At 42.1% G+C, this 27,797-nt stretch overlaps 2 protein-coding genes across 6 annotated transcripts; one reads left to right on the forward strand and one right to left on the reverse strand.

Annotated features, from left to right (window-relative positions):
* On the reverse strand, window positions 1-7,123 carry PNN (pinin, desmosome associated protein). Of its 2 annotated transcripts, XM_008160806.3 has the most exons (9): window positions 6,951-7,123; window positions 6,232-6,303; window positions 5,768-5,836; window positions 4,679-4,751; window positions 4,472-4,566; window positions 4,229-4,304; window positions 3,040-3,195; window positions 2,818-2,956; window positions 1-1,634 (listed from the first exon to the last, which is right to left on the reverse strand). In XM_008160806.3, the coding sequence occupies exons 1-9, from the start codon at window positions 7,061-7,063 to the stop codon at window positions 250-252; spliced, it is 2,178 nt and encodes a 725-aa protein (XP_008159028.1). In that variant the 5' UTR covers window positions 7,064-7,123; the 3' UTR covers window positions 1-249. The 2 variants fall into 2 exon arrangements, with proteins under 2 accessions (XP_008159028.1, XP_054581539.1); XM_054725564.1 differs by lacking the exons at window positions 5,768-5,836; window positions 6,232-6,303; window positions 6,951-7,123 and having other exon boundaries at window positions 4,472-4,562; window positions 4,679-4,743.
* A 5,659-nt stretch (window positions 7,124-12,782) lies between these two features.
* On the forward strand, window positions 12,783-27,797 carry TRAPPC6B (trafficking protein particle complex subunit 6B). 4 transcript variants are annotated; one of them, XM_054725577.1, is made up of 7 exons: window positions 13,087-13,152; window positions 16,554-16,643; window positions 18,318-18,385; window positions 19,292-19,445; window positions 23,040-23,123; window positions 25,934-26,027; window positions 26,815-27,797. In XM_054725577.1, exons 3-7 carry the CDS (start codon window positions 18,351-18,353, stop codon window positions 26,844-26,846), a joined length of 399 nt encoding a protein of 132 aa, XP_054581552.1. In that variant the 5' UTR covers window positions 13,087-13,152; window positions 16,554-16,643; window positions 18,318-18,350; the 3' UTR covers window positions 26,847-27,797. The 4 variants fall into 4 exon arrangements, with proteins under 4 accessions (XP_027993818.1, XP_008159029.1, XP_054581552.1 ...); XM_054725573.1 differs by lacking the exon at window positions 13,087-13,152 and adding an exon at window positions 16,277-16,293; XM_028138017.2 differs by lacking the exon at window positions 16,554-16,643 and having other exon boundaries at window positions 12,783-13,152.

Raw genomic sequence — 27,797 nt, forward strand, 5'->3', positions numbered from 1 at the left:
TAATCTTTTTTTATTATTATTATTTTTACATATTTTGGAACCTCACATAATTTTGATAAATAACTCTTACAAAATTATGCAAAAAGTACAAGAATGTCTGGTAAACAAACAGTCTGTATTTTCCAAAAAGATATTTTTACAACATGCAATTCTTAAGGCAGCATCCTCCTTACAAGGAAAGGTAATCCTTTTACTCATCAAGAAATCTTCTGCTGCAAAGAATAGGCTAAGAAAGCCTGGCTTCTTCCATTAACGCCTCTTGTCTTTCCTGTCTGATTTTCGGTCTCTTTCACTTCTTGAAGATCGTTTGCCTGATCGACTACTCTCTGATATAGACCTCTTTCTGTCGGACCGGGAATTCTTATCCTTTGATCCTTTTGTATCTCTACTACTGCCTCCTTTTGAAGATTTGTGACTCCTTTCTACTCCTGATGTATCCCTTCGCTTCCGCTCCACGCTCCTTCTGTGCTTTCTATCTCTATTATGTCCCCGGCCCCTACTCCGACTTCTACTCTCACTACTACTGCTGGTGCTGCTGCTACTGTCTCTGCTGCTGCTGCCACTTGTACTGGAGCTGCTACTGGAACTACTTCGACTACTACTGCTGCCACTGCTGGAACTGCTTCCACTGCTGCTACTGGTTGAACTGCTACTAGAACTACTACTGCTACTGCTCCGACTTCTACTCTTGCTTGTTTTATTTCTAGCTCGACCTCTACTTCTGCTCCTAGTTTTGGTTTTGGATTTGCTCTCCGGATGTACTGTCAAGACTGGCTCTACTGTCACCTCAGTGAGTTTTACCGATCCTACAGGAAATTCCTTCCTTTCAGGTAGTAAATGCCCTTGCTCCTGAATAACCTGAGGTGATGACTGTACAACGGCTAATGGCAAAGTCTCAGGCTGAGAGAGAGGCTGGGGCTGGAGTACTGGTTGGGACTGAGATTGAGGCTGAGGCTGAGGCTGAGGCTGAGCCAGGGGCTGGGACTGGGGCTGGGGCTGAGGCTGAGCCATAGGCTCGGGTTGGGGCTCAGATTCTTTCTCTTCTTTGTCCTCAGGCTCATTTTCCATTTCTAGAGCATTAACATTCTCTTTTGAAGGAGAAAGAGACTTACATTCTTTCTCTGGCTCAACTTCAAATTCCATTTCTGGCTCCAATTCCTTGTTAGTTTCATTTTCTGAAGGTTCTAAACTTTCAACTTGATTGGTTTCCATTACCTCCTGCTCAGCAATTACATTTTTGACACTCTCCACCATTTCTAGCACATCCATAACTTCCTCAGGTTGACTATCTGGCTGCTTCTCACTTTCCCTTACCTCAGTTTCCTCTTCCATCTTAACCTCCATTTCCTGTTTTTGTTCCTCCTCCTCCTGTTCTTTCTCTGCATCACTATGAACTATACTTATTTCCTTTTCCTCTTCCTCTCCTGCTTCCTCTATTTCTACATCATTGTGCTGATTACCTGTCTCCTCCAACTCTTCCTCTCGCTGAGCCACCTTACCCTCTTCTTGTTCCGCCTTCTGTTCTTCATTACGCACCACCTGATGCTCTCTTTCCTTCATTGATTGTCTTCTAGGCCTAGCCTCCATTTTATTTATTTGTTCTGCAAATTCGATGCGTCTACCTTCAAATAAAGCTATAAAGAACAAAAATTTACATGTGTAAAATTTACTAGGATTAAGAATATTCAGCCACAACTTGACACCTGGCCACAAACTGTCATTGAGCTTTATCTAAATTTCTTTTTGTAAAGAAATAATGATGTCCTAGGTGGTTTGGCTCAGTGGACAGTGTTGGCCTGGAGACCAAAGGGTCCTGGGTTCAATTCCAGTCAAGGGCACATAGCTCCTCCCCGGCCCAGGTGCTGGTCAGGGCGTGTGCAGGAGGTAACCAATCAATGTGTTTCTCTCACATTGGTATTTCTCTGTCTTTCCCTCTCTCTCTAAATGTCAATAGAAAAGTATCCTAGGGTGAGGATTAAAAAAAAGGGGGGGGAGGGATTATAAAAGTTAATTATGGCAAATAAGTAATTATAAATTCACATAAAATGACAAAAGCAATGATCCACTGGAAACATCTATGAAGAAATTAATCGCCATAGCCTGCACTGCTCAGTGGTGGCCTGTGCATCAAATGGGCATGGGTTTGATTTCCGATCAAGGGGCATGTACCCGGGTTGCAGGTTGGATTCCTGGCCCTGCTGGTTGGGTGTATGAGGGAGGCAACATTGAAGTTTCTCTCTGTCTCTCCTCCCCTCCCACCACCCCCAACTCTAAAAATCTCATGGAAAAAATAGCCTCAGGGGAGGATTAAAATGAACAAATTAGTTGCATATTACCTATGTGACAATCTTTTGCTATTTAATTTTATGCTAGTAGAAAAGACAAAAAACTTCCCTCAAATAATCAGTTTTATGGTACATCATGCATTCATTTTTCTGATCCTGAGAAATAAAGTCATCTAATCACCTTAGCAGTATCTACCCTTCTGTGTGTGCTCCCCCTCTATGGACTACATTGATGTTCTATGTTCACTTTTTCTTGCTTCATTGTATTTATGTCTGCCTACTAAAAAGTATCAAGCAAAAAAAGGTCGCATCACTCAAATGCATAAAATATACACATGAATTGAGCACCACCTACAAAATATGAAAGTTTCTGGTTAAACTCCATTATGAAACAAATGATCCTCCTGTACTTCAAAACCATTAGTATATTATTTTTTTTAATCAACTATTATAGGAAACAAACAAATATGCATGTGTGTGTATTGCCTTACCCATTAGGAATACTTCAATGGATCTCTTCATATATACTTACCATTCATTTTTCTCTGTGACTCTTCTATTAGTTTTTGGGTAGCTGGACACATTCTTCCAGGAATATAGAATAAATGGGGCTTTGTCTTAGTTCTTATATATTTAATTATCTTGGCATTATGCTCATTCCATTCTTCTTGCTAAAGAAAAGGTAAAAAGGTCAGTGCTTTTAAAACATGAAGGATTATATCAATATTAGAATTTGAAAATACTGCCCACTCACCAGCTGCGCAAGCTCAACCTTCTGCTCCAAAAGCCGCAGTTCTGTCTGTTTTGCACGCCTCTCTTCAAATAGTTCTCTCCTCTCATTTTCAACCTGCTTTCTCTCCTCTTCTGCCTGCACTTCAAGTTTCTGTTCAATTTCCTGGCGTCTCTTTTGCTAAAGATAAATAATGAACTTTAAAATCTCATTACATACCCTGATTATGTGAAACATAATAATTTCACAAAATTATCTACATATTTGATTCACATTTGCAATTCAAAGTACCAACTAATTCAAACTTAGCACTACTTAGCATTTAATACTGAAATTTCTCTTTCAGGAAATGGAAACTGAAGCTTTTACATGTAAAAATCTAAATTTTAAAGCTATTAGCCAATAATTCAGTAACTGTTGTATTCCAACGTGACTTTTAGGTAAGATTTATAAATTAACCACAAAAACTGTCTTTACAGGTAGGCTGTCTTCAGTTATTCTTTCTGAATAAAAAATCCAACAGATGTGATATCCTAATGAATTAACTAGTCACACTTTCTCTCCATCTATTAAAAAAATACATTTACTATTCACACATTAAAATGCTTTTAAGCTTTTCATATTCTGTAGTAAAATTAATACATAAAATCTGTAATAAGTTTATTAATCTCCTATAACTGAATTGTTTTCTCCCTTTCCACTATAAGTTCTTCCCTAAGAAACAGTAACTTGGGTGTTCAACTCTACAGACACAATTTTGTACCTTCAGCAAAATAAAAGCTTCTAGAAAGATGACACATTTAAATAAACTGTGGAGGGCAGTAAACTTTTATGCTTTTGCTTCTAGAGTGCTAAGTACTGCCCAAGTGTGAAAATAAATCTTAAAAAAAAATAAGAATTATTGAACTAGTACCAATGATGAGTTCAACTTCCTTGATGAAGAAAATGAGCTTGTTATAGAGCTTAGGTTCTTCTGACTCACAGCCCACAGTTTTTTACACTACAAGGAAGTTCACTCAATTACTTCACTGCACCTTAAGAAAGATTGGTTGATGGTTGATGGTTGATAAGTTAACTCCAGAAAAGTTTTATGTTTTTCCTTGGCTCCATTTCAGGCTTGCAATTAAATCTTAGGAGAGCTTTTTGGCTCTTTTTGAAAACATAAGCAAATTCTTTTATAATATAAGTAAAGGAAATAAAATTGCATTAATACCCTTTCAGTAGCAACAGTGGACTCTTGTTTAAATTTCTGAAGGGTGCCCATCAACAAGCCAAATATTCGCCGGTTCCTAAAGAACAGAAAAAGAAAATTTAATTTCAATAAAATCCACTTCATTTAAACCTGGCATTTCCTACAAAGGAACATACTATAGGCATTTGGACAAGTGCTTAAATTTTCTTAAAATTGCATTATTTGAAAAGCCCCCCACCCCCACCCCAAAGTCACAAAAGTTACCTTTGCTTTCCTTTTTCATCCATGTTTTGATCCTGGATAAGGTCTCTCCGTGTACGCTCTTTGGAGGTAGCTACAACTGAAGACTGCAAAGCTGGCTACAGTAGAAAAGAAAATCTCAGTGGCTTAACAAGCATATGGGTGGTACTCTAAAGTGTTGTAAGATGAAAATACTACATTCATCCTCTAAGTTCTTTTAATCTCAATTACCTTTTTAACATCATCATCCTCTGGGTCGCTTTCTTGGCGTGATTCTCTCCTTGTCCGACGCTCCCCTCCCAGCCTGTCATAGGAAAGATAATTTAAATGACCACTACAGAATTTGACTTAAGCGCAGACCTAGAGTAAATGTTTACTTTTTCTAGGACTTTTTAAGAAACCTCATTCTATCAGTCCCCATCCCATTTTACTTTTTCCTCTAATAGTGAAAGAATAAAATATAACACCACTGCCCAATCCAGACTTTGATCTCCTTTCCTTCTCAAACTGGCTGTTTTTGCAGTATGAGACAGAAAAGTAGCACAAATTCACTATGCTCTCAATCTTATTTGTCTCATGACCTTTATTTTGGGAATATTTATTATCATTAGCGAAAAACTGAGTTTTGAGGGAAACTGCATGTCTCGGTGACCAAGAGTAACCAACCACACAGGATGGTCTGATTATAAATTCCTATCTGTGCAGGCCATGGCTGTCCCAGGCCCACAGCTTCCTTAGCAAAGGTCAATCTTTATCTCAAGTGATCTCTGTCCATTGCTGGTAAGCATCTAGGATAACTTACCTTTGAAATGACAGGGTAAATCTTTTCTAGACCCCTCCAAAGCACAACTGCAGGCTCCACAGCCCAATACCTCATTGTTACTGTTGTCTTGTTCCCACATACCATCTCTACCTACCATAAATGTTAATTAACCATCCTGTACCCACCAACATAAAAGTAATACTGTGTCTCTCCATTTTGCTTCTTACCCAATCCTAGAGATTTCCCTGCTTTGCTTTCTCCAGCCTCCTTTATCACCAATGGGTTTTGTATCCCTCCTTATGTCTCCTCCTTTTATTGTAATGTATAAAATAAGTAGCAAAATTACCCTTCTCCAAAGCATTTTTTTCAATCCGTTGAGATTTTGCTTTCTGGGCATATACTTAAAACTGTGGCTCAAATAAACTCTTATAAAACTTTTCTATAGGCTGGTGATTATTTCATCGACAAACAGTACTTACTATGAATTTACATCTGTATACCACCTCAGGAAAGGTAACTTAATTATGCCTTCAGAATCTTTTCAATTTTTAACATACCTACTGACTGCCCCTTCAAGGTCTCTCTGTTTGGCTGGGGGTCCTCCTCCACTATCTGAGAATCCACGCCTGCGATTAAAAATGTCCAACAGAAAGCACTTAAAATTTAAGACAAATGATACCTCCATTTAGCAAGAGAATTGAAATTTTTAAGTATCTTTCCAACCAAAGCAACCTCAACTGGGCACTCACTCCACGATACTTTTAAAGCATTTTTAAAAAACCCCACAAGAACAAATTAAGTTTACACAAAACTGGTACAGTTAATACACTCTTCAATCTCGTTTTGCCTATAAATGAAGTTACAAGGTAACTGTGAGGAAACTACAATCGATTACAGCTTTAAACACAGACATTTCTAACATTGGTTCTACCAGGACTTTTGTTTAGAAAGACGTGTTAGTTTAGTATAAAAAGCACCCGTTAGTCTTAGCATATGAATTAAGTCCCAAAGAAAATCTTACCTCAGCAATAAACTACCACGTCCTCTACCTCCACCAGGACCAGAAAGGGCCAGCAATCTGGCTTGGATGGGCCTGAGAGAGATGTACAAATCAGTGCAAAGATCACGGGTGGACACTCCTCATGTATTTCATTCACGGGCGAGGTTCATCATGAGAAAAAAACCCACGAAAACTCTCAACAGACGTATCAAATTCGCGTGTTTGAAAAAGGGCAGGGACTGCTATTTAACTTCCTTATTTTTTTCAAGCCCAGTACCACACACATCATATTGACCGCGTTCACACACGTGAATCAGTCCCTCACTTCGCCGACCCCAAGGCAGCGGCACGTGGACAAGAGCCTGGGAGCGAGGCGGCGACCCGGTCCCGGGAGGGCCTCCGGGCGCCCGGCGGGGGTCGGCGGGGGCGGGGCTTTGTGCGGCAGCCCGGGGCCTGCAGAGCAAGGGCGGGAAGCGGCGGTCCCGGCCTTCCTCCCCACAGGCCTGGCAGCCGCCGGCGCGCCCAGGCCGCGCTGTCCTACCTCACGCACCTGAGCCCGGGGACCTTGGGCGGGAGCCTTGGAGACTCCCCACCTCAGCGAAGCCCGGGTTCCATTGCCGCCCCGGGAACAGGCCTCGATGTAACAGCCTTCTCCTAGCGGGCCGCCCTCCCCGCCCCCAATTCACCTCGGCCGGATGATGGCTGCCTCTCGGAGCCCGCATTTCTCACCCGGCCCTTACCTCACGTCATTCGGATCCCGCCCGGTGAGCTTGCGAATATTCTCATCCACGTTCTTTAGGCTCTCTTTGGCCTTTTCTAGCTGCTCCTGCAAAGTTCTCACTGCGACCGCCATCTTCTCCCTGCAGCAGGCTTCGAGACTGCTCCTCAGGCCGCGCCGGGCTGTGTCGCGCCGCCAGACGCGAGAGGACTGACAGCTGGGCTCAGCCAATGACGGCGGGCGCAGTTTTCGGCTCCAACCAACAGCAACCGGAAGGGGGAGAATCTGCCGGCTTCTGTGACTCTGGGCCAATGAGAAGCCTGCCAGCCGGCCCCTCCCCCCCCCAGTAGCTGCGGGCGGCCGTGCTCGCTTTTGGCGCAGTCGCGGGGCGGGCTTGTGAGTCCTTGGGCTCTCGGAGGCGCGCTCGTGGGCTCGCTCTCCAGAAGAGGAGCGCGGAGGTTTGCAGCCCTTTTAATCTGTCATACGGGGAGCTTTACCTTGTTTTGCCTCCTAATCCCGTCAAAGTGGGTGGGAGGTGAGTCTGTTCACCCCCCCCCCCCCATCAATGATTAGGAAAGGGTGCGGCTGTTCTGTTGGTGCGCATGCCCAGAGAGTGTTTGGGGGGAAGCAGTCTTCCCCCCATTAGGTTAAACCAAAATTAGCCGAGGGAAACAAAGAATGAAGAAACAGGAAAAGTCAGTAAAGGTAATAGCTAACAGTTGCTTTTAAGACACTGTGTGAAACACTTTACATGCCTTATGCCTCTCAATCCTATATAATAAAAGGCTAGTATGCAAATCGACCAAATGGTGGAACGACCGGTCGCTGTGATGTACACTGACCACCAAGGGGCAGACACTCAATGCAGGAGCTGCCCCTTGGTGGTCAGTGCGCTCCCACAGGGGAAACGCCGCTCAGCCAGAAGCCGGGCTCATGGCTGGCCAGCACAGCAGCGGTGGTGGCAGGAGCCTCTCCTGCCTCTGCAGCAGTGCTAAGGATGTCTGACTGTCCAGGAGCCCTCAGGGGATGTCTGACTGCCGGCTTAGGCCCGAGGGCTCCTGGACTGTGAGAGGACACAGGTCAGGCTGAGGGACCCTCCCCCCTAAGTGCATGAATTTCATGCACTGGGCCTCTAGTAGCTTTAATAAAATGCCTGTTTTTCCTGATAAGGAAACTGAGTCTGGGGATACTGTACCTGTTCCTAGTCTGGCCAGCCCTCTAATCAGTTGGATCAGACCCTGTGCACTAGAAGAAAAAGGCACCAGTAATCTCAGCATATTAGATATACTAATTTAGTATAAGAAGCGCCAGTAGTCTTAGCATATGAATTAAGTCCTAAGGACATCTTACCTCAGCAATAAACTATCACGTCCTCCACCTCCACTAGGACCAGAATGGGCCAGCAATCTGACTTGGATGGGCCTACAAGATATTTACAAGAAAAAGGCGACCACAAGACATTAGATAGTCATTAGCCTCTTCACCTGGCCCAGAGCTGGTTAGCTTAACCTTTTGCACTTGGATGTTGAGTGTGACTCAACACGGTTAGCATTGGTAGCAGGAATCAAGAAAAAAGCAAGCAAGTGCAAAGGGTTAACATGGGGTCCAGGGAGCTGGTGCTATTGTTGGTTGTGTGTGTGTGAGAGAGAGATTGTTGTTCAACTTCTGGTTCTGCTCTACCTGTGTTGCCAACAGAAATATATATATATATACACTGAGTGGCCAGATTATTATGATCTCTGAACACATAATAATCTGGCCACTCGTGTGTGTGTGTGTGTGTGTGTGTGTGTGTGTATGTATATGTATATATGTATATATGCATGTATATGTATATTAGAGACCCGGTGCATGAATTCGTGCATGGGTGGGGTCCAGCCAGCCTGGCCAGTGAGAGGGGACATGGGCAGTTGGCCGGCCTGCCTGCTGGTCGAATTCCTGGTCAAGGGGACAGTTTGCATATTAGCCTTTTATTATATAGGGTATACACTGAGTGGCCAGATTATTATGCATTCAGAGATCATAATAATCTGGCCACTCAGTGTATCTCCTATATAATAAAAGGCTAATATGCAAGTTGACCAAACAGTGGAATGACCAGTCGCTATGACACACACTGACCACCAGGGGACAGACGCTCGATGCAGGAGCTGCCCCCTGGTGGTCAGTGCGCTCCCACAGGGGGAGCGCTGCTCAGCCAGAAGCAGGGCTCACAGCTGGTGAGTGCATCAGTGGTGGTGGGAGCCTCTCCTGCCTTCGCGGCAGTGCTAAGGATGTCCGACTGCTGGCTTAGGCGGTGCAGGCCTATGCCATCAGTCAGACATCCCCCAAGGACTCCTGGACTGCGAGAGTGTGCAGGCCAGGCTGAGGGACCACCCAAGTGCAGGAATTTTGTGCACCGGGCCTCGTGTGTGTGTGTGTGTGTGTGTGTGTGTGTGTGTGTGTTAGCTCAGAAAGCATTTTCTCATACAAACAATGTTACGAATAACCTTTGGGTTCTCATTTTCATCTGTTAGCCAGGCAACCTCCTAGCACCAAGCATTAGCAAGTCAACTGTATTTAACTCCAGCTACCATTTTAATTCACCCAACCTTTAAATGCTCCTCCCATGTAGAAGCAGCAACCTAGGCTCTGAGGATAAATCCTAGAGTAAGATAGGTGTGGTTCCTGCTTTTCGGGAGTTTATAAACTCCTCAGGGAGCAAAGATCATTCATGTACTGATTCATTCAACAAATATCCAGTGAGCACCTAATATGTGCCAGGCACTATTCCAAGAAGTTGGATACATTAGTGTACAATAAAGATCTGTTTCCTCAAGGAGCTTGGGAGCAGAAAGAGTGTGGAGACAGAGGACAAACATCAGTAAATTACGTAGCATGTTAGTGAAACAGAGCAGACTATGCCAAGCCAACATGTGCCAATTGGGCATATGAATTATTTTGAGCTGAATGCAGTTAAGACCCAGCAGACTTAAGCAAAACTTTTACCACTCCCTAACTACCTACAGTAATTAGGTAGGGGGGCCTGGACCAGAAAGATATTACCAGAGTTAACCTTTCTTTCTTTTTTAAAAATTAAATTTATTTGGTGTCATTGGTTAATAAGATTATATGTTTCAAGTGTACAATATTATAGTACATAATCCGAGAGATAACGTTTTATCTGAAAGGCTTACCTGCATAGCTTGGCAAACATCTGATTACCAAACATCTGCTCTTCTACCTGTGAGTTGTCCTCTTCCCATTTGAAGCCCCAGGTCCCTATTCCATTTCTTAGCTCAGGACAGCATATAAACCTAAATTGCCTAACTGCCTTTGGGGTCTCATATTTTTATGGAGCTTCCAAATTCACGAAATTACATTTATTTTCCTCCTGTTAATCCATTTAAGTCAACTTAATTATTAAACCAGCCAACAAACCTAGAAGGTCTAGAAGGAAAATTTTTCCATCCTAACATTAGAAATGGAGAAGTGCTATTGAAAAAAAGCGAAAGTAAAGCTAAGTAAGAAGGATGAAGATTAATGAATAATTATTTCTTTCTGATTATGAACATACTTGGTCTCTGACCCACATTGCAATCCCATGTCACAGGCAGTACATGAACCAGGAGAATGTTGCAGAAGTAGATCCTAACACCAAATTAGAACAGTGTTTCCATAAGAAAATGCTTTTAGAGTTAACCAAAACCAGGATCTATTCCTGTTTCCAAAGGATCTATTACTTGGATCCTGGCTTTATGGGGAGTGAATCTGTGAAATGCTGTGTTCAACATTTACGTAGTAGATAATAAATGCTTCCCCTCCATTCTCCAAAATATTCTAAGAATCCCATGTTATTGTAGTTTGAGAAATCAACCTTAATAAGTTGGTCAATTGCTTACTATTCAACCTCAATAGTGAGCCTGGATGCCTCCTGTTCCTTGGTGGTGGTGATGAAGGAAGAATGCAATTGGGCCCTAACTGGTTTTGCTCAGTGGCTAGAGCGTTGGCTTGTGGACCGAAGGGTCCCAGGTTCGATTCTGGTCAAGGGCATGTACCTTGGTTGCGGCACATCCCCAGTAGGGGGTGTGCAGGAGGCAGCTGATCGATGTTTCTCTGTCATTGATGTTTCTAACTCTCTATCCCTCTCCCTCCCTCTCCCTGTAAAAAATCAATAAAAAAAATATATATATTTTTTTAAAAAAGAATGCAATTGGGACATAAAGGCCTGACTTCACATGGGAAATTTTATTGCTGGAAAAATTAAGATTATGGCTTCAAAATTACACTATTTAGTGTTTTCAGAAACTTAGGTGAAACTTTTATGCTTATTTTTATGTGATGATCAAATAAAGTGATCCAAGCATTAGAAGAGATATGTAAAGAAAAAGCATTAGAAGAGATATGTAAAAAAAAAAAAAAAAAGCTACCATAATTTCAGTTATGGGACATGATCTCTTTTTTAAAAAAATACATTTTATTGACTTTTTACAGAGAGGAAGGGGAGAGGGATAGAGAATTAGAAACATCGATCAGCTGCCTCCTGCACACACCCCCTACTGGGGATGTGCCCACAACCAAGCCCTTGATTGGAGTCGAACCTGAGACCCTTGAGTCTGCAAGCCAACGCTCTATACACTGAGCCACACCAGTTAGGGCTGGGACATGATCTTAAATTCCTGTAAAAGTATATGAAGAGTTGAGAGGTTAAGAATTTGAGAAAACTCAATATGTTAACTTTGGGGAAGCAATGAATTAATTGGAAAAAAATCTGCTTTGTCAATTATTAAGTAAAGAACTAATCACATGCTAAGCAACACATTTAAGCCAGATTTGCTAAATTTAAGAGATACATATATTTGACATGGGTATTTGCATTGCTTTAGTTGTTTCACATCTGTCATGGATTATTATGAACTCTATCCCACAACAAATGTTGCTTTTCTGAAGTCTTTAGCGCTTTTTCTATTCACTGAATTCTCTGATTAATTTGTGTCTTCTGGTTCGAGTATCTAGTTCTTTGCTTACTCCCTTGCCTCTTCCTGGTGTCCAAAATGGCTTTAAATCTTCTTTCTACCTAGGCTTAAACTTATATGGATTGGGATAATTTCTCAATATATCTAAAATGTATAGCCTGAAAAATTATGATTTATTCACTGTTTTTACAACTTTTCATATTAAACATAGGGCAGGAAGTGGGAGCTTTTGATGAAGCCTATAGACATTCTTGTCGGTTCATCTAACTCACAGGAAATTAACACAGAGGTGGCCGGGGGAGCTTCTTTGATCTTAACACCGTCCCTTCCCAGCGCCACCCCAGCAATAGCAGAGGGGCACCAGCAATAGCAGAGGGGCACCAGCAATAGCAGAGGGGCACCAGCAATATCAGAGGGGCACCAGCAATATCAGAGGGGCACCAGCAATAGCAGAGGGGCGCCAGCAATAGCAGAGGGGCACCAGCAATAGCAGAGGGGCACCAGCAATAGCAGAGGGGCACCGGCAATAGCAGAGGGGCACCGGCAATAGCGGAGGGGCACCGGCAATAGCAGAGGGGCACCGGCAATAGCAGAGGGGCACCAGCAATAGCAGAGGGCACCAGCAATAGCAGATGGGGCACCAGCAATAGCAGATGGGGCACCAGCAATAGCAGAGGGCACCAGCAATAGCAGAGGGGCACCAGCAATAGCAGAGGGGCACCAGCAATAGCAGAGGGGCACCAGCAATAGCAGAGGGCACCAGCAATAGCAGAGGGGCACCAGCAATAGCAGAGGGGCACCAGCAATAGCAGAGGGGGCACCAGCAATAGCAGAGGGGCACCAGCAGTTGCCCCGGGGGAGGAGCCCTGTGATCGCCGAGCTGACAGGGTGCCGGGGAGAGGGGACCGGAAGTTGTTTTTCCGCCCCCAGCCCAGGGTCCGGACCGGGTCTCCGCGGGTTCGGTGTGGTTCCCGCTGCCGTCAGAGTCTCCCGCGGGGCCGGGAAGCGTGGCAGCCCGGGCTGGGCTCTCTCCGGGGCCCGCCGGCGGAGGCCGCGGGAATTCCTCCGTCTCCTAGCGACGGGGGGCGGGCTGCGGCCGGGGGAGCGGCGGGGCGGCCCCAAGCGCTCAGGCGCGAGCCGGAACCCTCGAGCCGGAGCCGAAAACCGGAGCTTAAGAATAAGCAGGAAATGGCGGACGAGGCGTTGTTTTTGCTTCTCCATAACGAGATGGTGTCAGGCGTGTACAAGTCCGCGGAGCAGGGGGAGGTGGTGAGTTTTCCCCTCCGTTCCTTCCTCCACCCCGCGGCCCCGGGCCGGTGCGACCTGCGGGTCTCCTACGCCCTAAGCTGGGAGCTGCCTGCGGGCTTTTACCTGATTGTTTTCCCCGCATCTTCTGTTTGATACCTTTTTGTCTCTTCCATACCTGTGACCTGCAGGCCGCAGATTTTCCTTCTCTCCGCGTTGTCCCTACCGTGCTTTAGGGCAGGGTAGACTCCGGCGCCCCTCCTTACTGACCCCGCCGTTTCCCGCACCTCCAGGGCCCCCCGCGGACCGTCCCGGCGGAGACGCCAGCCCCGCCCGCCCAGCCCCGGCCCTCAGTACCTACCGCTCCGCGCAGCCCCCAGGCAGAAACCTAACGAGGTTTGAGATCAAAGCAAAGTTTGCAGGCGTTACTATAATTAGGAAACTAATTAATTAATTAAAAAAATACTTGATGTCCGTTATGCTAGAGCTGGTTTTCTAGGTGCTGGGGATATGATAATGAGGGAAACAATGGCCCCATCCAGGTAGAGGTTCCTTCTAATATGTGGGAGCCCTCATTCACTCATGGATTCATGCAGAGAACTTTCAGTACAGATTGTGGGCCTGACACTGTGCTAGGTGAATAAGATAAAATCCCTGCCTCACGGTGGTTGGGGAATAGGGGGTTCAACGAATAATTAAGGTTTGGGGTGGTAATTAGGTATAGAATTATGGAGTTGTAACAGGCTTTATAAATGAGATATTCCAAAGTCATACTCAAGTCAGAAGCCCTTTCTATAATGCTATTGATAAAGAGGGGTGGAAAGTGGGGGTAGGAAAAGCATCCTAAGCAAAGGGAAAGGCATAGAGATAGGAATGAGTTTGAAGTATTTAAATATGCTTACGTATTTCATTGTGACTAGATTGGATTGGGAGAGTTAAATGTGTTGAGAGCTAAAAGAATGTGAACCTTCTTAGTGGAAGATTTAAAAGGTTTTTAAGAAGGGGAATGACATGGCCCATTCGTGTGTTAGAAAGGGGCTGGCTGGAGCGGGAAGATCCTTGTAGTGAGAAGATCATGTATTGCAGGCCCTCAGGCAGGAGATGACAAAAATCTGAATTAAGACAGGGATAGAGAGAAGAGGAGTGAACAAATTTGAAAAATAGGAGGTGTAATCTCTAGGAGTTGGTTAGGTATTGGAGTGAGAGTTGAAAATTTAGAGTGAGCAGTCTGGTTGGTTGGAGAGGAATAAAGGAGAAGAAAGAGATGAAGATAATGAATTATTTGGGGGCAGGTTGAAATTTTGATAAGCCTGTAGGATATCCAGGAAGAGGAACTGCCAGATTGTGAACTGCAAGAAGGATAGTGTCTTAGTACATTCTGGCTGCCCCCCCCAAAAAATAAAAAATAAATAAAAAATGCCATAGACTGAGTGGCTTAAAACAATAGATTTATTTCTCACAGTTCTGGAGGCTGGGAAGTTCAAGATCAAGGTGCCAGCAGAATCCATGTCTGGTGAAAGCCTGCCCCGGGTTCATAAATGGATGTCTGTTGGCTGTGCCCTCACGTGGTGGAAGGGGGCTAGCTAGCTCTCTGGGAGTTGTTTTATAAGGGCACTAATCTCATTTTTAAGGGCTCACCTCCCAAGGGTCCCGTCTCCTAATACCATCAATGTATGAATTTGGGGGGGACACAGACATTCAATCTGTGGCAGATGCCATTAGGGAGATATCATTATTAAGACTTCAGGAAGAGTAGTGGAAAAGAAGCAAATTCTATTGTTATCAGATTCATCTGTAATAGAGATTTTTTTCAAGTTACAAGTTTTTGACTTTATTATCAACAACCAATAGTTATTAACGTTTACCATTTGTGTGAAGTGCTGAGGAGTAGACGTTTGCTGTTTATTTAAAGCTAGTCTTCCCTTTCCCAAAGAATAATTAGTAGCACACCCCTTTTACTCTTTATCACACTATCCCTGTCCCCCAACTCCTAGCCCTCAACATGCAACCAGTTATCTTCATTTTCTCTCTCTACTTTCTCTCTTCCAGCTCTTGCCTAGGAAAACCATCTTTTAAAAAAAAACTCCTCTTTTTTCAGATGTGTTGCCCAAAAGAACAAAACAGAGCTGTTGTAATCATGACTGGTAATTTAAGCCAGCGATTTTCAACTGGTGTACCACAAGAATTTTTAAAACATGCGTCCTAGCTGGTTTGGCTCAGTGGATAGAGCACCGTGGGCCTGCGGACTGAAGGATCCTGGGTTCAATTTTGGTCAAGGGCACATGCCCGGGTTGCAGGCTTGATCCCCAGGAAGGAGAGTGCAGGAGGCAGCCGATCATTGATTCTCTCTCATCATTGATGTTTCTATCTCTCTCTCGCTTTTCTTTCCTCTCTGAAATCAATAAAAAATTTTAAAAAATAACTTTTCCTATTGCAATTTGTTTATGGTTGGGGGGGGTGTAAAGTGCATATAAACAAAGTAAATTTTTAAAAGTTTTGTGGCAATCTTGATGATTAGAATCTATATTGGAATCAGGGTGTAAGAGGGTTCATTGTGTTAGCATCTCTACTTTGAATGTGCTTCACACTTTTTCATAATCAAAAAATGTAAAAGAAAGACATGATCATTTCAAAACTTAAGACTTTAAAATATATAAAAACCATGTTTCTCTTAAAATTATCATGTTTTCTTTGATTTCAAAATCCGCCATTATTAACTGGTACACCTGGTATGTACTGTGTGATATAGAAAAATAGGAGTATCAGGGAAGGTTTCTGGGAGGATGTGATACTTGAGCTGAATTTAAAGCATGTGCAGTTTAGGGAACAACTTTAACAAAGGCATGGAGGCAGAAGAAGGGGCAAAAGGAAGCATGGAACTCTGGAGATGCTGCAGAAATTTCAGAGTGGTAGAAGGAAGGATGTTTGTGGATATGTGGCTGTTAGTGATTCTGGATAATTAGCCAGGGATCAGTTTGGGTGTGTGTTTTGTTTTGTTTTGTTTTGTTTTGTTTTTGTTAATCCTCACCCGAGGGTATTTTCCCATTGATTTTTAGGAAGAGTAGAAGAGAGAGGGAGAGACAGAGAGAAACATCAATGTGAGAGAAACACATAGATTGGTTGCCTCCTGCATGAGCCCCGACCAGGGAGGAGCCTGCAACCAAGGTATGTGCCCTTGACTGGAATCAAACCCGGGACCCTTTGGTCCACAGGCTGATGCTCTATTCACTGAGCCAAATTGGCTAGGGCCAGGGATCAGTTTTTTAAAATTTGTATTGATAGATTGATTTTTTAGGGGGAGAAAGTCCGGTGGCGCGGGGGTGGGCGATGGGGAGGGCAGGAGGGAAAGAGAGAAAGGGAAACATTGATTTGTTGTTACACTTATTTATGCATTCATTGATTATATTTGTATGTGCCCTGACTAGAGATCAAGCCCACAACCTTGGTGTATCTGGACAACACTCTAACCAACTGAACTACCCAACCAGGGCTAGCCATGGATCATTTAAGGAAAGGCACGTAATGTCATGCTAAGGAGTTTGGATTTATTTTGAAGAAAGGGTATGGCTTCTGAGAGATCCAATAGAGAAATAACATGATTTGTTTTTTAGAAAGTCTATACAGAAATATGGAAAATAAATCAAAGGAAGAAAAAAGTAGAGACAAGGAGATCAGTTGGAAGGTTCTGACTGAAAACCAGGAGAGAAATGAAAAGGGCTAACTTAAGCAATAAGGATGGAGAGAGAAGATGTATTTTGGAAAACATGTAGATGATAGGCTCCACAGGGCTGGATTGCAGTGTGTGGAGAGAGGTTGGGAGCAAAGAGGTGAAGAAAATGGAAGTTTTCTGGTTGGAGTAACTAGAGATGGTGGTGCCATTAGTGAAGTTAGGGAATTCTGGAGGAAGAGTAGGCTAGATATGCCTATTTGAGGGGCCTGTGGACCTCTAGATGGCTATGTCCAATAAAGTATATACTAGGAATATACTTTAGTAGTATATTAGATTTAGTAGGTATAGCCTCCTAATATAGATTTAGTAGTTATAGCCTCCTAAGTGGAGTACATGGTTTCTGAAAGTTCAAGAAATAATGAGGCCCATGGTGTACTTCTGATTTTACTACTTCTTCATTCCCTTTGGCATCTGTGAGTGCTTACTAGTAGGCACCAAATTTTAGAAACCATTTCTGAGATAAGGGCATGGCTGGCATGTTTAAGGACAGCAAGGAGACCAGTGCAGCTGTAACAGAGTGAGTGGAGAAGAGTAGAAGGTTGAGGTTCAAGAGGTACATGGGTCTGGATTGTATAGGTATTTGTAGGTCATTCAGAGGATTTGGGGAGTCTTCGGCCTAGTTATAGTATTTAAAGCCTTAACACAATGAAATTGTCAAAGGAAGAACAAAGCAAATGCATTATTCCAGGCATAGGATGGGGTCATCAATATAGACACACTGAGAATTAGAAAGCCTGGATAACTCTAAGAGACATTTTGAAATAAGTAACAATAGAACTTAGTGACTGTACAAAGTGAATGACTAACAGAAAAAAATCAAAGGTGATACCAAGTTTTATTTATTTATTTTTTATTTTTTAAAATATATTTTTATAGATTTCAGAGAGGAAGGGAGAGGAAGAGAGAGATAGGAACATCAATGATGAGAGAGAATCATTGATTGGCTGCCTCCTGCATGCCCCCCACTGGGGATCAAGCCGGAAACCCGGGCATGTGCCCTTGACCAGAATTGAACCTGGGACCCCTCAGTCTGCAGGCTGACGCTCTATCCACTGAGCCAAACTGGGTGGGGCTATTTTTGTTTTTAGAGAATTTTGTATGAGTTTATTTGAGCCAAAACAGGACAGTTCCTGGGAAGCAAGATCTCAAATGCTCCTGATACTAAGTTTTATAACTAATGAGGAGAGAAGAATAATTGTTGAATGGTGGAAAACAAGTAGGGGGAGAGTAATTATGAAGAGGCTTCAACATTTCTCAAAAGGAATAATAAGCAACAGTTCCCTATTTATCTTGTTGCCTTATGAAAATGATTAGTACTAAGAAAATTCACTTTTTCTTGTAATGTTTCAATGAAGAAAGTATAAATGTTTAATCTTTTCTAGCCAACATTTTAAAACAATTTTGAATACAAACATTCTGACATTGTAAAAGTATTCTAAGGTATTATTTTTTCAAATAGGAAAATGGACGCTGTATTACTAAGCTGGAAAACATGGGGTTTCGAGTGGGACAAGGATTGATAGAAAGGTGAGCAGTCTGGATTTGAAAATTTTCTTCCAGGTAGGTTATGAACAAAGATGATCCATTTCAAAAGATTGCATAAAACTTGAGATACTTTAATTTTAATTCTTCTCTATTCTTTAATTCACAAATTGAAATTTCTTTTTAGGTCTTATGTTATTTTAACTCAGTTATTCAACTTTTATGTCTTAATATTGAAGAAAATATATATTTTATATATTTGAACCTTTTTTCCTTGAAAACTTTGATGTACTGAAATAGCTATCTAAAATTTTGTTCCATAGGTTTTTAAAAATATATATATATTATTTTTATTGATTTTAGAGAAGGGAGAGGAAGAGAGCGATAGAAAAATCAATGATGAGAGAGAATCATTGATCAGCTACCTCTTGCATATCCCCTACTGGGGATTGAGCCTGCAAACCTGGCATGTGTCCTTGACCCGAATTGAACCTGGGACCCTTCAGTCCACAGGCCAAAGTTCAATCCACTGAGCCAAACCAGCTAGGGCTCCATAGGTTTTTTTTAACCTAAATATATTTTGTTTAAATGCATAGAGGTGGAAATGCTTTAGAGTTTATGTTTATGTATGCAGTCATCTTCTAATTTATAGAACAATTTTTAGTATTCCTTTCTCTCTCTCTGAATAGTTGAACTTTGTTTTATGTAACAATACTGTGATCATCCTCAGCTTTTTTTGATGTGCTAGGATGAATTGTACCTAAAACTGCAATTTACTGTTAGATTCTACTGTTAGACCAATTTTAGCCCCATAATTGTATTAAAGAATGTGAATCTATTGAGATGGGATCTACTTTGCTTGATGCATATCACTTTATAACTGTTAATATTCAGTGCTGTTCTGGCATTTGGAAATTAGTTAACAATTTGCCCCTCCTACTTTCTTTGGAGGAAAAATACTGTATTACTTCTAGTTGATCTTTTTAGGTTTACAAAAGATACCGCGAGGTTCAAGGATGAGTTAGATATTATGAAGTTCATTTGTAAAGATTTCTGGACTACAGTATTCAAGAAACAAATCGACAATCTCAGGACAAATCATCAGGTATTTTGATAAATTAAAGCCTATTTTTTAAGTCCTTTAACTTAATATAAATGACCTATTTTAGTGATTTACTTATTTAAAACTTAAAATAATTTTTATTCAACTTTGGAATGTTTCTCTTATATGTTATTAATAAGTTATATTCTCTAATAGGATATAGTGAATAAAGACAAAGGGACAATGATCAGTTATGATAGCTGTTTCTTTCCTCCAATTAAATAAGTTATTTTAAGTTTTAAAAAGTAGCAATGTTAGAATGATAAAGTGTTAGGATTTAGTTTCTTAGTTATTATCACTTAGGTCAGTGATGGGCAACCTTTTGAGCTTGGTGTGTCAAACTTCGCCAAAAAACTGAGCATAACTCGGGTAGTGTGTCACTTTGAGGAAAAAAACATTATTTCGCAAATGTTTCCTCCTCAGGAGCAGCAAATGTTTCATCCTCGGCATGTGGCCGCCTCAGCGGCCGCGTGTCATCAGAAATGGCTACGCGTGTCAGTGCTGACACACGTGTCATAGATTCGCCATCACTGACTTAGGTAATAAGAAGCAGAACCACAAATATATTACATTTATGTCTTTAGAGTAATTTTTGAAGTCCAATTTATAGAGCATAATTAGCTCTTAAATTAGTCTTGTATTGTTTAGTTGCTGTCATAGTTTCTATTAAAATATTTTAATATAAAAATCAATAGACTAGAGAAACCAAGATGGCGGCATTGGTAAACACCTAAACTGCTGCCTCGCACAACAATTTAAAAACTACAACTAAAAGACAAAACAGATATCATCCAGAACCACAGGAAGGCTGGCTGAGTGGAAATTCTACTACTAGAAGGAAAGAGAAAAGCACACTGAGACTCAGAGGAGCTGCGGAAGGCAGAGGTACCGAGGCGCGAGCGAGCGCGCGGAGAGGGCTGGCAACTGAGTACGTGGCTGGCTTTCTCAATCGGGAGGGAGACACAAGCTCCCTACTGCTCTGAACTCCAGTTCCGGGCGAGACTCTGGGGACCCAGACTCATACGGGGAGAAACTGGACTGTCTGGCAGCAGGCGAAACTCGAGGGTGGATTTCTCTCAAAGGTGGTTGCAGTGATTACCAAGGGACACAGAGATCCAGGGGCCTCTTAGGGCAGGGCTGACGGGAAGCCATCGCTGTCTGCTCCTTCCTGAGATCCCTCCCCATGAAGCCATTGATGTCTGCTCCGCCCTGAGACTCCTCCCCATCCAAGCTGAGTACAGAGGCTTTTGCAAGTCTTGTTGCATAAGGGTGTCTCCAGCACAGAAATTCTCCCATCGTAGACACAGCTGATCCTCACAGCCAATTGGCCTGGAGCTCAATTCCTCCCAGTGATACCAACAACAATCAAGGCCTAACTACAACAAGACTGTGCACACAGCCCACAAAGGGGTGCACCAAGAGTGCCCACCTCAGGTAACTGGGGAGGCTGAGCCACTGGGCCCTATAGGACATCTACCACACAAGGCCACTCTATCAACTCAAGGAGACATAGCAGCTACCCAGTACATAGAAACAAACACAGGGAAGTAGCCAAAATGCAGAGACAAAGAAACAAGTCACCAATGAAAGAAATGGAGGAAAGCAAACTACTGGATATAGAGTTCAAAACCACCCTTATAAGGTTACTCAAGAATCTTCTAGAAACCTCCAAGAAATTTAGTGAGACCCTCAAGGATATGAAAAAGGACCGATCAGAAATTAAGCATACACTGACTGAAATAAAGAATAATATACAGAGATCCAATAGCAGACTAGAGGATCCCAAGAATGATAACCAGCTGTGATGACCAGCTGTGTCTACACTGGAAGATCTGTTGCGTAGGAGACACCCTTATGGGGCAGGACTTGCTTCAGTGGGGCTTTGGTGCTCACTGAGTCTGCCCCTTGAGTGTGACTCTTATGGATTTGAAGAGTTGTAATCCGGTATGGTCTCACTCTGACCACTGGGTACACTGGCTCTTGGATCTCCAAGGAGGTGCAAGGTCAGCCACTGCCTGGGGCCGCCCAGCAGGAGCTACAGAAACCTCTGCAGATTCCTCCTCTTTTTTTTTTTTTTAAAAATATATTTTATTGATTTTATTACAGAGAGGAAGAGAGAGGGATAGAGAGTTTAGAGAGTTAGAAACATCGATGATAGAGAAACATCGATCAGCTGCCTCTTGCGCACCCCCCACTGGGGATGTGCCCGCAACCACGGTACATGCCCTTGACCGGAATCGAACCCGGGACCCTTCAGTCCAAAGGCCGACGCTCTATCCACTGAGCCAAACCGGTCTCGGCAGATTCCTCCTCTTTTATGGGGTTTGGAAGTGCCCAGACGAGGCCCAGCTGTGAAGCAAGGCTGCTGCTGCCAGGTAGTGGGCCTTCTTTTGGAATCTCTGGGGCTCTCTGACCTAGCTGCAGTTTGACAGGTTTTAGGCGAAAGGACAGGCCATTCATATACAAAAGCCAATGCGCACAGCTTGGGTGGGGTTGTAAATTGGGTGGTGCGGGGTCTCTGGGAATCACCTGGACAGAGCAAACAGCAGTGGGTGCCCTGAACTGGATAAGTCCCTGGTTCTCTATGTCCCGCGCCCCAGTGCAGGAACAATGATTGCTGCAAGCATCTCTAAGAGTAAGCTGCCCTCACATTCCTGTCCCGATGCCAGACAGTCCAGTTTCTCTCCGTATGTGCCTGGGTCCCCCAGAGTCTCGCCCGGAACTGGAGTTCAGAGCAAGCAAGAGCTTGTATCACCCTCCCGGTTTAAAGAGCAGCACATCCAGGTGCCAGCACTTTCCGCACTTCCACACCTCTTACCTGTCTTAATGAGCTTTCTTCACCTCTCTAGTTGTGGAACTCTCACCCAGCTTTCCCGCAGTTCTGGGTGGTAGTTGTCCTGCCGTTTAGTTGTGGTTTTGATGTGGTTGTGAGAGGCAGCAATACTGGTGATTACCTATGCCGCCATCTTGGTTTCTCCCAGAATTTATTTTTTCATATAACAGTATCAACCTGACTTTAGAAGTACTTGAAATACTAATGGGAAGAAGTGACTGATGATTTGTTTTATAGTTATGGGTTAATAATATATAACTGCTGATTTCACCTGGATAAGTATTGGTGATTCTTTTGCACTAGACTGTAAGTTAAGGATAGAGACTATGTCTTATGCAACTTTGTATCTTCAGTATCTAAAAGCATTCAATAAATATAGTTATATAATACTGAACAACTCTTGAGCTTGAACATTGCAGAACTCCTTCACTTAAAGAGAATTTGAGGCCCTGGTTGGGTAGTTCAGTTCGTTAGAGCGTCATCCCTATACACTAAGGTTGCAGGTTTGATCCCCAATCAGGGCACATACAAAAATCAACCAGTGAGTGCATAAACAAGTGGAATAACAAATTGATGTTTCTCTCTCTTCTCTCTCTCTCTCTCTCTCTCTCTCTCAAATCAATCAGTAAAAAAAAAAAAAAAAAAGTTGACCAATAGAAAGGAGTTTTAATAACTTAGAAAGCTCTTATTGTTTTGAAGAAAAGGTAATTTTTAAGGACTGCAGACTACATTGACTCTGGATGTATTTTCTGTTTTTGGAACAGGGCATCTATGTACTTCAGGACAACAAATTCCGTCTGCTTACTCAGATGTCTGCAGGAAAACAGTACTTAGAACATGCATCTAAGGTACTTAATGGAATAAAAAAAAATTGAGGTTTTTTTTTTTTTACTATGAAAAGAGTAGAACCATAGGGAAAAGTACAGTGCCAAATACAACAGACTTTTGAATTTAAAATAGGTTTTACCATTTCTTTTTTGTTTAAACACTTTTCTATGAAATAGGAGTCAGATGTTCATCATATTAAAATAACTTAAATTGTAGCTAAGTAGGCTTATGATGACCAAATAAAGAAACACTATAACTAAATGCCAATGAAATGTGGGTTAATGATAAATTTTTGAATATAGCATAGATATGTCAGAAAAGGTACTCAAGCTTATAAAACTCTTTATTAGCTGTGCAAAATTATTGACCTCAGAGTTTATATTTACAGTCTCCTTTAGCAGGTTAAAAATATTGTTTTAAACATAGTTAACAATGTTTCTAAGAATACATGCTTTGTGTTAAGCATATCTGTTTCCAGATTTTTGTTTTGTTTTTCAATCTCATGTAGGAATCAATAAATAAGTAGACATATGTATTAAAGAAAGATGACAAGTTTTAATGTAAGGGTTCCTTTGAAGTGATTAAAATATCTGTGGCCATCTCAGTTGCTATTTATCTGTAAAAAATTGTCCATACCTAAATCATCTAACACAAAGGCAATATAGGTATAGAGAAAAGAACATGGACTTGGGACCAACAAAATCTAGATTTGGGACCAAATCTAATCTAGATTTAAGCCAAGCTCCACAATTTATAAGTTTGTGACATTGGGTAATTTACATAACCCCTATGGACCTTAGTTCTTCACTAAGAAAACTCGTTAAAATAATTTCTATATTATAAACAGTCACTAAGCTTTCTTCCAGTTCAAAATTTCATGACTCTAGTTCTAAATGCTTATCAGTACCCATTTATGTATATTGTAAAATAATAGTCTACATTATTTATAGATATACTAGAGGCCCGGTGCACGAAATTCGTGCACGGAGGGGGTTTTCCCTCAGCCCAGCCTGTACCCTCTCCAATCTGGGACCCCTCAAGGGATGTCTGACTGCCCACCGGGATCGGGCCTAAACGGGCAGTCGGACATCCCTCTCAAAATCCAGGATTGCTGGCTCCCAACTGCGCACCGGCCTGCCTTCCTGATTGCCCCTAACCGCTTCTGCCTGCCAGCCTGATCACCCCCTAACCACTCTACTGCCAGCCTGTTTGCCCCCAACTTCCCTCCTCTGCCGGCCTGGTCACCCCTAACTGCCCTCTCCTGCAGGGTTGATCACCTCCAACTGCCCTTCCTTGCAGGCCTGGTCCTTCTCAACTGCCCTCCCTTTCAGGCCGGGTGCCTCCCAACTGCACTCTCCTGCTGGCCATCTTGTGGTGGCCATCTTGTGTCCACATGGGGGCAGGATCTTTGACCACATGGGGGCAGCTATATTGTGTGTTGCAGTGATGATCAATCTGCATAGTACTCTTTTATTAGATAGGATAGAGGCCTGGTACAGGGGTGGGGGCCAGCTGGTTGCCCTGAAGGGCGTCCCGGATCAGATGGGGGTTCCCTTGGGGTGTGGGGCAGCCTGAGCGAGGGGCCTGTAGTGGTTTGCAGGTGGGCCACGCGCCCTGGCAACTCAAGTGGAGGCCCTGGTATCTGGAATTTATTTTCCTTCTACAATTGAAACTTTGTAGCCTGGGGCTCCTCTGGAATTTATTTTCCTTCTACAATTGAAACTTTGTAGCAGAGCCAAGCCTGGGGCTCCCTCCACAGCCGGCAGCTATTTGTATTGGGGTTATAATTGAAACTTGGTTGCCTTAAGCGGGTGGGCCCGGCAAAGGTGTGCGGAAAGCTTTGCCTCCCCTGTTGCTGGTGGCAACCCTGGCCTGCTCTCTCAAGCTCCATTCTGCCTCCATTTGTTTGAATGTGTTTACCTTCTATAATTGAAACTTTGTAGCTTGAGTAGAGGCTTAGGCCTGGCAAGGGCAGTCGGAAAGCTTGGCTTCCTCTGTTACCTAGGAAACCTTGCTCTCTGTGGCTGTAGCCATCTTGGTTTGGGTTAATTTGCATACTCGCTCTGATTGGATGGTGGGTGTGGCTTGTGGGTGTGTCGGAGGTATGGTCAATTTGCATATTTGTCTATTATTAGATAGGATAGTATTGTTGAATATTATACAATACAGAAATGTAGATAATCAAAAATTCCTTAGATTATTAATTTTTTAGTTCCCATTTTTGTCCTGGCTTTCTCTGCTGTAGCTCAGTCCCTTTCCTTGTTTCTATATGACAGGATTTCTCAATTTCAGCACTAATGGTATTTTGAACTGGGTAAGTTTTTTGTTGTGAACAAATCACAATTTTTGGTTGTGTAAAGCAGAAACCAATTATGATTGAATAGAATAATATCAGCTCACAGAACTGATGGGAAGGCTAAGAAAACAGCCAAGATTCCTGGGAAGTTAAAGCAGCCAGAAAGATAGCCCCTAATCATTCCACCGGGAGGATCTGTTTAGAATTCTTCAGTCAGAACTGACATTAGACACAGACACCCTTGTTGCCTCTAGAACTAATTCTATCCTGTTTCCAGCTTGAGTTCATCACTCACTCTAGGTTCAGAGTCCTGGACTGGAGCACACAATTGGCAGAACTTGTCATGTGTCATACTTTAGTTGCAAGGAGCTGGGAAATCTTCTAACAATCCAAATTTTCAGTAAAGTTTTTCCACAACCCTTTTTTAAAAACAGGAATTACTTAATAATAGTAAGACTTAAATGTCATACTTATCTATAGACTTTTCTGTCTTAGTAAATCCTTAATATGTTCTTCACATTTTTTTCCTTTTAGTATTTAGCATTTACATGTGGCTTAATCAGAGGTGGCTTATCAAACTTGGGGATTAAAAGTATTGTAACAGCTGAGGTATCTTCAATGCCTGCCTGTAAGTTGAATTCACATTTTTTACAAATGTTTTTAGTTACTATTTTTTAGGTCTGGTGTTTTTTTGTTTTTTAATTTAGAGGAAATTTAAAATGCTAAAACCATTTATTTTACTTTGACCAATTTTAACATTTAATGTAGTAATATGTAGCATACTTATATTCATATTCAGTGATTTTTTAAATTCAGAATGGACATTGATTTAAGAAAATGTGCTAAAGAAATCCAAATTTTCCAGACAACTTAAGGAATGATTCTTAACTTTTTAAGGAAAAAAAAGTTTTTATTGATTTGAGAGAGAAAGAGGAAAGGAGAGGGAGAGAGAAACATCGATTGACTCCTGCCCGCCCCCTACTGATGATCAAGCTGCCACCCAGTGCTCTGACTGGGAATGGAAATGGGAACCTTGTTCCCTGGGAAGAGGACACTCAACCAACTGAGCCACACAGGCCAGGGTGATTCTTAACTTTTAAAGGAAATTTTTGGTTGTATTCTTTCAGATAGAAGATTTCCCTATAACATTGAAAAACACTTTTAACGTTTTCTAGACTATATTTATTACGTAAAACTAGATAACTCATTTGGAAAGATCTTTTCACCCAGATATACCAACCAAGAATAAAATTGACTTGAGCTTCAATGTGTTTCCTTTATCAAAAAATGTGAAAAGTTTGTCATAACAAGTTTTTTTTATTAAAACTACTTTCTAAATAGAGCAGAAAACTGACGTTTAGACTTGTTTTCCTTGTACCTAAAATCAAAATGATATTTCATGTTTTCTTTTTTAGGTAAATTTCAGGTGATGATACAGAAGTCATAGAACATACTGAAATGCAATGCTTCAACAGTGTAAAGAGTTAAATTATTCATGCATAAAGTACTTCAAGTAGCAATGATTTTAATTAAAATTGTTGGACATTTGTGTTGATATAAGCTATTGGCTAACTTATATAATGAAAGATGTACTCTTAAGCAGGACTAAGGTTGTATTTTATCAGTTTAATATAGGTCAAGTTAAAGCAGATAAAGAGACATTCTACCATAACATATACTTTATTGAAACTATTCAGAATGAAAAAATCCTAATTTCAAATAAATAAACACCAAGATGTAGGATCCTTATTTTAACATTCCTACTTGCTTAGGGAATGTATGTTTAACCCCAGATGGAAAAAAAAAAACTCAGGGTTTGATAAATTAGCATAAAAAAAAGCCAGAATGATTTGTGTAAGAATGAACAAATTTTGATTGCTTTATGAATTTTAGTTATTAAAAAAAGCAAACAGCACACTAAATAAGACTTTATTTTATTGCTTATAATTTATTTCTATTAAGGATTTTATGCCTGTATAAATATTTCATTATATACTAGAGGCCCGTATAAGGATTTCATTATATACTAGAGGCCGGATGCACGAAAATTCGTGTAAGAGTAGGCCTTCCTTCTCCCGGCTGCTGGCACCGGCTTCCTTCCGGCACCTGAGACCCAGGCTGCTTACCTTCTCCGGCCACCGGCAGGTACCCAGGACCTGGCCTGCTTCCTTCCAGCCACCCGCAGGCACCCGGGACTGGGGCTGGCTTCCCTCTGGTCCTGGCTTCGTCAAGAAGGATGTCCAGAATGACAACCGGTCTAATTAGCATATTACCCTTTTATTATTATAGTGTAGATGTGTGTGAGATATGTCATATTAGGCTGTCTAAATTTACTCAAAAACATTTTACTTTAATAGAATTCAGTCCTGGAGAGATCCATTAATGTAATAAAAATGAA

The sequence above is a fragment of the Eptesicus fuscus genome, chromosome 2, assembly GCF_027574615.1.
Source record: "Eptesicus fuscus isolate TK198812 chromosome 2, DD_ASM_mEF_20220401, whole genome shotgun sequence".
NCBI classification, from domain to species: domain Eukaryota; kingdom Metazoa; phylum Chordata; class Mammalia; order Chiroptera; family Vespertilionidae; genus Eptesicus; species Eptesicus fuscus.